We start from the raw sequence: 12,001 nt of genomic DNA, 5'->3' as shown, positions 1-12,001 counted from the left end.
CTCCTCAGGGATCTGACCTCACCCCTTGTGAAGGAACTGCCCCAGAGGTAGCCAGGCCTGGCCTGGCAGAGCCTCTGATGTCAGTGGCCCCTTCCAAGGTGGGACCCAGTCTGGTGCAGGTAGCCTGCCTCTCTCTACCCTGCCTCAGTCAGCCCAGGGCTGCAGAGGTCAGGGAGGCCAGTGGACCCCCAGAGGGCCCCTGTCCACAAGAACCCCCCCATCAAAAGAATGAGGATTGCCTGGCTAGTAGCCCTAGTCAGGTGATGGGTAAAAACATTCCTGAGGGATCTCCTTTACAGGTAGTTAGGGACCTCCCCCAGAGGGATTCTGTTGGGCACAGGCAAACCTGGGACCTTAGGGCCCCAAACCTGACCTGTCCCTCCAGTAAGCCCACAAAAGGGACCCAGCCTCCAGCTTTAGGTAGCCAGAGGCTGACCCTGAGAGCACAGTGCAACTCAGTTAAGGAAAGAAAGGCATCCATGGTGGAGGGGGATTGGAGGAAGCTGAGGCCTCACTTTGAGGACACTCACTTCAGTACTCCATCTCAACACCAGCCTTTTACTTTGCCAAGACACACCAAAGGTAGAGATTCCCTATGGTGGAGACCCTCTGATACCCTTAGGGTGAGGGATTGCTTAGTGGACCATGAGACAGGGGGTAACCATGCCAGTGCTGGTTCCTCCTTATATGGCCACTTGGGCAATATAGGCTTACCTGGTCAAGGTCAGCCTTATCTCCCTTCGTTTGGGGGGGGGTTGTGTAGGAAGGTGGATATCTGACTATGGTTACCCCCAAATTTTTGCCTAGTGTCTAGCTGGTTTTTCGACTTAGTTGGCCTGAGATCCTGCTATTCAGGATCTCAGCCTGGCTGTTCTCTCTTTAAAATGGACTCCATGTACCCTAGGTACATACCCAATTGGTTGGATCACCCTGTCAGCCCCTGTACCAGTGTACACTAGGTACCCAGGGCATTGGTATATCCAAGGCCTGCCAGGGGCTGAAGCATGTATTATGCCACCCCAGGCTTGGCCTAACAATCTGACACAACTGGCTGATCACTCAGCTGGGGTAAGTTGGTGTAATCACCTCTTACTTAGGTGTAGTATACCTATACCTAAACTTAAATGGGACACCTGGTAACCTATAAGTCACTCCTATGGCAGGCCTTAACAATCCTGAAGGCAGAGTGCTTGGTTCCATGTGAGATGGTGCTCTGGCATGAGCTGAGCCTGTCTGCAGTGGTCGGAACAACTTCCTTCTACTGTTTCCAGATATCGTCATACCATATACTCTTAAGTGCATTATGAACCTCGCGGTTAAATGCTATCTTTGGTTTGGCTTTATCAAAACATGTCGAGTAAGGTGTCATACGAATTGGAATACTAACCCCTCGCCAATTCTGGCGACGGGGTTAGCATTCCACCCTTCTAGAGGGACACGACATGTACAGTGCCTGAAACCCGGGTAAAATCAGACATAGCCTCAGCTCCACAAAATGGATGCTGCCACCACAGACACAAGTCTGCCCTCCTGCTGCTGGGAGTCCTTCCAGCTTGGGAGGTGTGGACAAAGGGTTTCCTGCCAGGGGAGGTGCGTGCACCACCCCAGACAGGATTTTGTGTATTGGTCAGGTAGGGCTTGAAAGAAACCAGACATGCCTGTGGCTCACAAGGAGCCTCGGTGCATATGCCAGTTCAAACCGGTCCTGGGGCACACCAGTCCCGGGCCTGGGGCGAGCTGGACAAAGGATTGGGGGTGTAACCACCCCCCTTCCTGGTCCCACCCATAGGGAGGGACCTAGCAGGTAGTCCGGCCCCTAGAATCCGAATAAAGGTAGGAGCTGTGTCCTAAGACTTCAGACATCCTGGAATCAACTTGAAACTAAGAAGAAGACGGGAACTTCGACATTCTGCTGCACAGAAGACTGAAGAAAATCTCCCCTGTGGTCAGGGAGTGACCACCTTGCTAACGCAAGCACCATCCAGCGAATCACCGTCTGCTTTGCCGCCGCCTCCCGCCGGAGCCCGAGCCCAGAGACTGACAAGACCTGGACCTCCAGACCTCTCACCGCCCGATCCACAGTCCCTGCAAAGAGGAGACCCGTGGAGGCACCGAGACACGTGGAGCCAGCCATCTTGGAACGACCACGACAAGCTGACAAGTGCAACAACCGAGGCTCCCTCCAAGTTGTGCTTTGGGTCCTGAGAAGCCCAACCCTCGAGCAGCATCTGCACCAAAGGTGAGCCCTCCAGCATCTCCACGATCTGCGTGGGGCCCTTCTGCATTTTGCCACTCGACGCGCCTAACCGGTTGCTGGCCCGCTGGCTAGTGGCCATCTTGGCGACGAAATCTACGACAAACACCGCTGGTCTGGTTGCTCCAGACTGGCCCTTGCTCCCCTCCAAAGGAGCCGTTCCTCTGACCTTGCTGGTCAGAACCATCAGCTTATCTCCTTGCCCACAACAATTGCTTTTGCCAAGGCTTGTTTGCTTCGATCAAGTCGCCGACACCGCCGACAGCGAGAGCCTGCGTGGGACAGCTCGTGACTCGACTCCTGGACGTCGTCGACCTTCAGGGACCACGTGGCTGCGGAGACAAGCTACCCCTCATCACCTGTTTGCACCCGACATCGCCTGGTACCCACCTGGTGCCACGCTGGTCACTGGCTAGTGACTGTGAACACTGTCCCCTCTGCTTACAGGTCTTCAACATCTCCGATCCACTCTTGGATCCACTGCATCTCTTCCCGACCGACCGCCTGCAGCATCTTTGTCCCAGGCTCAACGGAACAGATAGAAGAAACCCGACGCACTTTGAGGCCTATGCACCCGCTTCCTGTGGGTGAGGTAAAGCTGGTACTCCGGTGCCCATGTGTAGTAATACATCTCTAGTGCCTGTGTTCCAAATCTTAAGTTCCTAGGTCATCCGGAAGATTCCTTTTGCAGTAACTTTGTACTTTTTACGCACCCATTGAAACCTATGGGAGCACGCGTGTGACTATTTGCTCTGCACACGCCACCCGTGGACCTCCTGGTCACTAACTGACGTTAGCTCCTTGTAGGCCCAGCGATTCTAGAGGCCCTAGGCCTTTTCCCTTTTCTGTTCGTGGTACTTATACCACTATTTTAGTATATGGTTTGAGTGGCCACCAGGGCCTATCCATATAAAGTGCAACTTCTGTGTATTCTACTGTAATCTTGTTTGACGATTTGTGCTCCTGCGCTCATAAAGAGACTAGGGGTTACTTTGAGAAATAAATACATATATATTTTGAATATATATCTGTGTGGTGTCCTTTCATTGGTATAAAAGGGGGTTACTATTGGTAAAACAGCTTGCTTAACACGCATCACGAGTTTAGCCTCAAAGACTGCTTAGCCTACGCTACCACTAGGGCAGCTAGTCCGAAAAGGTTGACTTACAACCACACCATAAGGGTTGCTTGGCATGGTACAAGGTGGTCACTAGAACTAGTGAACAGCATATACCAGGCCAACTTCTCACAGTTAGTATTCCAATTCGTATGACACCTTACTCGACATGTTTTGATAAAGCCAAACCAAAGATAGCATTTAACCGCGAGGTTCATAATGCACTTAAGAGTATATGGTATGACGATATCTGGAAACAGTAGAAGGAAGTTGTTCCGACCACTGCAGACAGGCTCAGCTCATGCCAGAGCACCATCTCACATGGAACCAAGCACTCTGCCTTCAGGATTGTTAAGGCCTGCCATAGGAGTGACTTATAGGTTACCAGGTGTCCCATTTAAGTTTAGGTATAGGTCTACTACACCTAAGTAAGAGGTGATTACACCAACTTACCCCAGCTGAGTGATCAGCCAGTTGTGTCAGATTGTTAGGCCAAGCCTGGGGTGGCATAATACATGCTTCAGCCCCTGGCAGGCCTTGGATACACCAATGCCCTGGGTACCTAGTGTACACTGGTACAGGGGCTGACAGGGTGATCCAACCAATTGGGTATGTACCTAGGGTACATGGAGTCCATTTTACAGAGAGAGCAGATAGCCTGAGAGCCTGAATGGCAGGATCTCAGGCCAACTAAGTCGAAAAACCAGCTAGACACTAGGCAAAAATTTGGGGGTAACCATAGTCAGATATCCACCTTCCTACACAACCCCCCCCCAAACGAAGGGAGATAAGGCTGACCTTGACCAGGTAAGCCTATATTGCCCAAGTGGCCATATAAGGAGGAACCAGCACTGGCATGGTTACCCCCTGTCTCATGGTCCACTAAGCAATCCCTCACCCTAAGGGTATCAGAGGGTCTCCACCATAGGGAATCTCTACCTGTGGTGTGTCTTGGCAAAGTAAAAGGCTGGTGTTGAGATGGAGTACTGAAGTGAGTGTCCTCAAAGTGAGGCCTCAGCTTCCTCCAATCATCCTCCACCATGGATGCCTTTCTTTCTTTAACTGAGTTGCACTGTGCTCTCAGGGTCAGCCTCTGGCTACCTAAAGCTGGAGGCTGGGTCCCTTTTGTGGGCTTACTGGAGGGACAGGTCAGGTTTGGGGCCCTAAGGTCCCATGTTTGCCTGTGCCCAACAGAATCCCCCTGGGGGAGGTCCCTAACTACCTGTAAAGGAGATCCCTCAGGAATGTTTTTACCCATCACCTGACTAGGGCTACTAGCCAGGCAATCCTCATTCTTTTGATGGGGGGGTTCTTGTGGACAGGGGCCCTCTGGGGGTCCACTGGCCTCCCTGACCTCTGCAGCCCTGGGCTGACTGAGGCAGGGTAGAGAGAGGCAGGCTACCTGCACCAGACTGGATCCCACCTTGGAAGGGGCCACTGACATCAGAGGCTCTGCCAGGCCAGGCCTGGCTACCTCTGGGGCAGTTCCTTCACAAGGGGTGAGGTCAGATCCCTGAGGAGGCTGACCTTTTCCTAATGTCTGGGGAGAGGGAGACTTTTCTTCCTCCCCACTACTCTCAGTTTGTGTGGAGTGATCCATTGTTTCAGGCTTCACTACACCTATGTCAGTCTGAGTATAGGCTGAGACCATTACAGCCTTGCCAACCTTTTCAGGGGGGCACTCAGTTTGTGTTTGAGCTGTGACTGTCACAGCTCTGCCAGTCCCTACAGGGAAGTCTGTCTGTGCCTGGGCTGTGGCTACCACTGCCCTTCCAACCTTTTCAGGGAGGAAATCTATTTGGACAGGGGTTGTGAATGGCACAACCCCCCTACCCTTTTGTGACAGGCCTACCATTTTAGAATGGGTGTCTTGTTCAACTCCAGCCCAGGCTGAGAGTTCTAAGTCATTCCCCAGTAAGCAGTCTACAGGCAAGGTTGGGGACACTGCTACCCTTTTAGGGCCAGTGACCCCTCCCCAGCTGAGACATACCTCTGCCATGGGATGACTGTTTTGTTTGCCATCAATGTTAGTCACCTGGTAGGAGAAACCAGGCAAAAGCTGCTCAGAGGGAACTAGCCAATGGGCCACCATTGTGATGCTAGCTCCAGTGTCTCTGTAGGCCTCAGCTTTTGTACCATTGATGTAGGGCTCCTGTCTGTACCTACCCAAGGTGTTGGGACAGGCAGTGAAGTTGGCAAACCCCATGCCACCATCACAGACAAGAGTGGTTGCTGTAGGGGAATTGGCTAAGCCAGGGTCCCCCTGTGTTCCCCAAGTAAACCCACCCAGATTTCTGGGGGCACTCCCACCACCTGGGGGATTACTGCTGACAGTAATAGGTGGTGTGACAGGAGTAATTGGAGGAACAGTTTTGTTTTTAGCCCTTGGGCAACCGCTGTCAGTTTTCCAATGCCCAGGAGTTTTACACTCATGGCAGTAGGGCTTTTTAGCTGTGGTAGAGGAGGGAGCTTGGGACCCACCACCCTGTGTGGAGTTTTGGGGCCCTGAGGAAGGTTTCTCTTTTTCTTTATCCCCACCCTTCTCTTGAGGCTTGGTGGTATCTTTCTTTTGGTCACCACCCTGGTTTTTAGGCCTGATCCTGGTCCTGACCCATTTATCTGCCCTCTTTCCCAATTCTTGGGGAGAGGTCAAATCTGAGTCTACCAGGTGTTGATGGAGAAGCTGGTTTTGACAATTACTTAAAATCTGCTCTCTCATCATCAAATTGTACAATCCTGTATAATCAGACACCTTACTTCCCAGCAACCAACCCTCCAAAGCCTTAGTGGCACATTCCACATATTCAGACCAGTCCTGAGTCTGTGTCTTCTGGGTGTCTCTGAACATTAACCTGTACTGTTCAGTGGTTAAGCCTAACCCATCAACTAGGACACTCTTCAGGACTCTGTAATTTCTGACATCCTCTTCTCTAACAGTGAGGAGTCTATCTCTGCCTCTCCCCTCAAAGGAGAGCCATAAGATTGCTGCCCACTGGTCTTCAGGAACCTGCTGCACTTTGCAGGCTCTCTCAAGAGCAGTCATCCATTTGTGGATGTCATCCCCACTTTTGTAGGGGGGCACAATCTTGGACAGGTTCCTATTGTCAAAGACCCTATCTTTGTCCCTAGGGACATTGCTGCCACCAGTGGGTATAGACCCACTCTCTCTAGGCTGCCTAGCCTTGTTCAGTTTTTCTTCCATCAGGGCTACTTCTAGCTCCTGCTTCCTGATCCTCAGCTGGGCTTCCTGCATTCTGGCCTCATGCTCCCTCCTCTGAGGGGTGGTCAGTCTCCTTCTGGAGTGACCTTGAGAGCCTCTAGAGCCATGGGAAGCATTGGAGTCACCTGAGCGATTCCTTTGCCTTCCAAGCCCTGTGTTAAGTCCACTGGGGAGATCCAATGGGGTGAACCCACTGTCAGTCCCCAACAGCCTTAGTTTAGCTGGGCCAAGTATAACACTTGGCACTGGGCTAGTTCTCCCTTCATCCCCACTCACATCTGTATCCCCATCTCTTTCCTCCCCTGTAGTATGGTTCTCATCTAAGGGATGGCTATTGGAACTGGGTACCTCTGTAGTATCTTCAGAAGGGGGGCCTCCTGTTCCTGACCCTAAGGGGGCTAACTGGGAAGCTTTCTTGAGTGCTCTCTGATTCTCATCATTCTGTAAGAGCTCTCTGAGCTCAGCAGAGTTTGGGTTCTTGGGCTGTTTAAGGCCTCTAAGAGTTGCCAAATGCCTGAGCTCATTCTGATTAAGGGTAGCAAAGCTGGATGGTGCCCTCTGGGGGTCACTCTCCACAGAGATGGGTACCGTGGACCCCTCTGCCCCGGCCATTGCTCTTAAGTGTGGGTGGATGTGTTGCAATCTACCTACACTTGGGTTTACCTACTAAACCTATCTAGTAGTTGTAGTCAGGGTGTGCTACTCCCTTTGCTCTACAACAACTAAGTTCAGTAGAACTTATGTATATCTAATCTTGTTTTATATGTACCTACAGGTACCTATGTGATCTTTCAATTGGTAACCAAGAGATTACAATGGTAAAACACAGCAAGCTCAAATCCAACCGCTGCTCACCAATGTGAGAAGTTGGCCTGGTATATGCTGTTCACTAGTTCTAGTGACCACCTTGTACCATGCCAAGCAACCCTTATGGTGTGGTTGTAAGTCAACCTTTTCGGACTAGCTGCCCTAGTGGTAGCGTAGGCTAAGCAGTCTTTGAGGCTAAACTCGTGAAGCGTGTTAAGCAGGCTGTTTTACCAATAGTAACCCCCTTTTATACCAATGAAAGGACACCACACAGATATATATTCAAAATATATATGTATTTATTTCTCAAAGTAACCCCTAGTCTCTTTATGAGCACAGGAGCACAAATCGTCAAACAAGATTATAACAGAATACACAGAAGTTGCACTTTATATGGATAGGCCCTGGTGGCCACTCGAACCATATACTAAAATAGTGGTATAAGTACCACGAACAGAAAAGGGAAAAGGCCTAGGGCCTCTAGAATCGCTGGGCCTACAAGGAGCTAACGTCAGTTAGTGACCAGGAGGTCCACGGGTGGCGTGTGCAGAGCAAATAGTCACACGCGGGCTCCCATAGGTTTCAATGGGTGCGTAAAAAGTACAAAGTTACTGCAAAAGGAATCTTCCGGATGACCTAGGAACTTAAGATTTGGAACACAGGCACTAGAGATGTATTACGACACATGGGCACCGGAGTACCAGCTTTACCTCACCCACAGGAAGCGGGTGCATAGGCCTCAAAGTGCGTCGGGTTTCTTCTATCTGTTCCGTTGAGCCTGGGACAAAGATGCTGCAGGCGGTCGGTCGGGAAGAGATGCAGTGGATCCAAGAGTGGATCGGAGATGTTGAAGACCTGTAAGCAGAGGGGACAGTGTTCACAGTCACTAGCCAGTGACCAGCGTGGCACCAAGTGGGTACCAGGCGATGTCGGGTGCAAACAGGAAGGAAGGTGTAGCTTGACTCTGCAGCCACGTGGTCCCTGAAGGTCGACGACGTCCAGGAGTCGAGTCACGAGCTGTCCCACGCAGGCTCTCGCTGTCGGCGGTGTCGGCGACTTGATCGAAGCAAACAAGCCTTGGCAAAAGCAATTGTTGTAGGCAAGGAGTTTAAGCTGATGGTTCTGACCAGCAAGGTCAGAGGAACTGCTCCTTTGGAGGGGAGCAAGGGCCAGTCTGGAGCAACCAGACCAGCGGTGTTTGTCGTAGATTTCGTCGCCAAGATGGCCACTAGCCAGCGGGCCAGCAACCGGTTAGGCGCGTCGAGTGGCAAAATGCAGAAGGGCCCCACGCAGATCGTGGAGATGCTGGAGGGCTCACCTTTGGTGCAGATGCTGCTCGAGGGTTGGGCTTCTCAGGACCCAAAGCACAACTTGGAGGGAGCCTCGGTTGTTGCACTGGTCAGCTTGTCGTAGTCGTTCCAAGATGGCTGGCTCCACGTGTCTCGGTGCCTCCATGGGTCTCCTCTTTGCAGGGACTGTGGATCGGGCGGTGAGAGGTCTGGAGGTCCAGGTCTTGTCAGTCTCTGGGCTCGGGCTCCGGCGGGAGGCGGCGGCAAAGCAGACGGTGATTCGCTGGATGGTGCTTGCGTTAGCAAGGTGGTCACTCCCTGACCACAGGGGAGATTTTCTTCAGTCTTCTGTGCAGCAGAATGTCGAAGTTCCCGTCTTCTTCTTAGTTTCAAGTTGATTCCAGGATGTCTGAAGTCTTAGGACACAGCTCCTACCTTTATTCGGATTCTAGGGGCCGGACTACCTGCTAGGTCCCTCCCTATGGGTGGGACCAGGAAGGGGGGTGGTTACACCCCCAATCCTTTGTCCAGCTCGCCCCAGGCCCGGGACTGGTGTGCCCCAGGACCGGTTTGAACTGGCATATGCCCCGAGGCTCCTTGTGAGCCACAGGCATGTCTGGTTTCTTTCAAGCCCTACCTGACCAATACACAAAATCCTGTCTGGGGTGGTGCATGCACCTCCCCTGGCAGGAAACCCTTTGTCCACACCTCCCAAGCTGGAAGGACTCCCAGCAGCAGGAGGGCAGACTTGTGTCTGTGGTGGCAGCATCCATTTTGTGGAGCTGAGGCTATGTCTGATTTTACCCGGGTTTCAGGCACTGTACATGTCGTGTCCCTCTAGAAGGGTGGAATGCTAACCCCGTCGCCAGAATTGGCGAGGGGTTAGTATTCCAATTCGTATGACACCTTACTCGACATGTTTTGATAAAGCCAAACCAAAGATAGCATTTAACCGCGAGGTTCATAATGCACTTAAGAGTATATGGTATGACGATATCTGGAAACAGTAGAAGGAAGTTGTTCCGACCACTGCAGACAGGCTCAGCTCATGCCAGAGCACCATCTCACATGGAACCAAGCACTCTGCCTTCAGGATTGTTAAGGCCTGCCATAGGAGTGACTTATAGGTTACCAGGTGTCCCATTTAAGTTTAGGTATAGGTATACTACACCTAAGTAAGAGGTGATTACACCAACTTACCCCAGCTGAGTGATCAGCCAGTTGTGTCAGATTGTTAGGCCAAGCCTGGGGTGGCATAATACATGCTTCAGCCCCTGGCAGGCCTTGGATACACCAATGCCCTGGGTACCTAGTGTACACTGGTACAGGGGCTGACAGGGTGATCCAACCAATTGGGTATGTACCTAGGGTACATGGAGTCCATTTTACAGAGAGAGCAGATAGCCTGAGAGCCTGAATGGCAGGATCTCAGGCCAACTAAGTCGAAAAACCAGCTAGACACTAGGCAAAAATTTGGGGGTAACCATAGTCAGATATCCACCTTCCTACACCGTTTAAGATTATAAGGCACTTTAAGAGTATATGGTAGGCTATATCATAGAACAGCTATAAGGACATGGTTCTGAAAGCTGCAGACAAGCTCAGCTCATGCTAGAGCACCATCTCACATGTTACCAAGCACTCTGCCTCCAGGATTGTTAAGGCCTGCCATAGGAGTGACTGATAGGTACACATGTGTCTATATGTAAGTTAGGTATAGGAATACTACACCTAAGCAAGGGGTGATTACATGACCTTGCCCCAGCTGAGTGATCAGCCAGTTGTGTCAAAATGGAAGGCCAGGCCAGGGGTGGCATAATACATGCTGCAGCCCCTGGTAGGCCTAGGGTACACCTATGCCCTGGGTACCTAGGGTACACTGTACAGGGGCCAATAAGGTGATCCTATCCAAATGGGTTATGCACCTAAAGTACATAGTATTAATTTAGAGAGAGAACAGCAGGGCTGTGGGTCTGATTAGCAGGCCCACAGCCACATCTAAGTCGAAAACCAGTAAAGCAAAAGCAAAAAGTGGGGGTGAACATAGAAAGCAGACCCTACTCTCCTACAGTCGGCTGCTCGTGTTTAGTGTGACGGCTGCTCGTGTTTAGTGTGACGGCTGCTCGTGTTTAGTGTGACGGCTGCTCGTGTTCAGTGTGACGGCTGCTTGTGTTCAGTGTGTCGGCTGCTCGTGTCCAGTGTGACGGCTGCTTGTGTTCAGTGTGTCGGCTGCTCGTGTTCAGTGTGACAGCTGCTCGTGTTCAGTGTGACGGCTGCTTGTGTTCAGTGTGTCGGCTGCTCGTGTCCAGTGTGACGGCTGCTTGTGTTCAGTGTGTCGGCTGCTCGTGTTCAGTGTGACGGCTGCTCGTGTTCAGTGTGGCGGCTGCTCGTGTTCTATGTGACGGCGGCTTGCTTGACGGCTGCTCGTGTTCAGTGTGATGTCTGCTCATGTGATGACTGCTCGTGTTGGACTCGGAGAACCGATACGTTCGGGACAGTTTCCTAAAGACATCGTAATCGCGCCCGAGTCTTTGAATTGAAACGTCAGCCTACAGCATGTGTTTGTTATCACCACCATACGAACTAACAATCCCTCACTGCGCACCTCTTTCTCTCAGAGCCAATGATGAGGCACCAATATACTTTGATGTCCCCAGAATGGTTTGTGCTTCAGAAATATAAACCGATCTGCTGGTTTTAGTTCGCTCAGCAGCACTGGGAACCGTGCCGAGGTGCTCTGGTGAAAGCTGTGGCGATGGTAGATAAGTATTCAAAGTCTGATGTAGAGTCAAGGGTCACACCAGGAGTTTTACATTCTGATATTTATTTCTTTATTTAGTTATTTATTTATTTCATGCCTCGCCCTAACACCCCGGCTTTCTGTGCAGGAGGGGTTTGGCGGCTTCGCGTGCCAGGAGTGTGCTGATGAAAGCGCCTTCGGGCCGGACTGCTCTTCAGGTGAGTGACACACATTTTTGAAGCCAAGAGAGTGGGTTTTATTTTGTGTGAGTTTTGTCTCCAGCTCTCTCCTCATGTCGGGTTTCATTGTTCCCTCTTTGATTCTTTGATCAACCTTTGCCTGGGGGGGTCCTTGCCGTAGGGAGTATAATCCACCCCACAGACAGGGGCTGGTCTCACTACAGCCCATGTGCAGTCATCCGCTGCCACCAGACAACACGACTGAGCCCTGAACTGGGCTGAATGGTCAAGGCTGACCGGGTGGTCGTAGTGATCATAATGTCCTGTCAGAGTAAACCCTGCATTGTGGGCGCTGAGAGTTGGATGCAGCAGGGGTTCAGGGGACATTGGGGGGG

The 12,001-nt window shown here is 51.5% G+C and overlaps 1 protein-coding gene across 1 annotated transcript in view; it reads left to right on the top strand.

Moving 5' to 3' along the window:
• Positions 1-12,001, top strand: part of STAB1 (stabilin 1) — a 1,212,756-nt gene that overhangs the window by 247,468 nt on the left and 953,287 nt on the right. Inside the window, exon 6 of the mRNA XM_085624210.1 lies at positions 11,576-11,645. Coding sequence (XP_085480336.1) covers positions 11,576-11,645 — 70 coding nt within the window. The remainder of the gene's footprint in view (positions 1-11,575; positions 11,646-12,001) is intronic.

This window comes from Triturus cristatus, chromosome 9, assembly GCF_964204655.1.
Source record: "Triturus cristatus chromosome 9, aTriCri1.1, whole genome shotgun sequence".
Taxonomy (NCBI): domain Eukaryota; kingdom Metazoa; phylum Chordata; class Amphibia; order Caudata; family Salamandridae; genus Triturus; species Triturus cristatus.
This window is presented reverse-complemented; position numbering and strand designations above follow the sequence as displayed.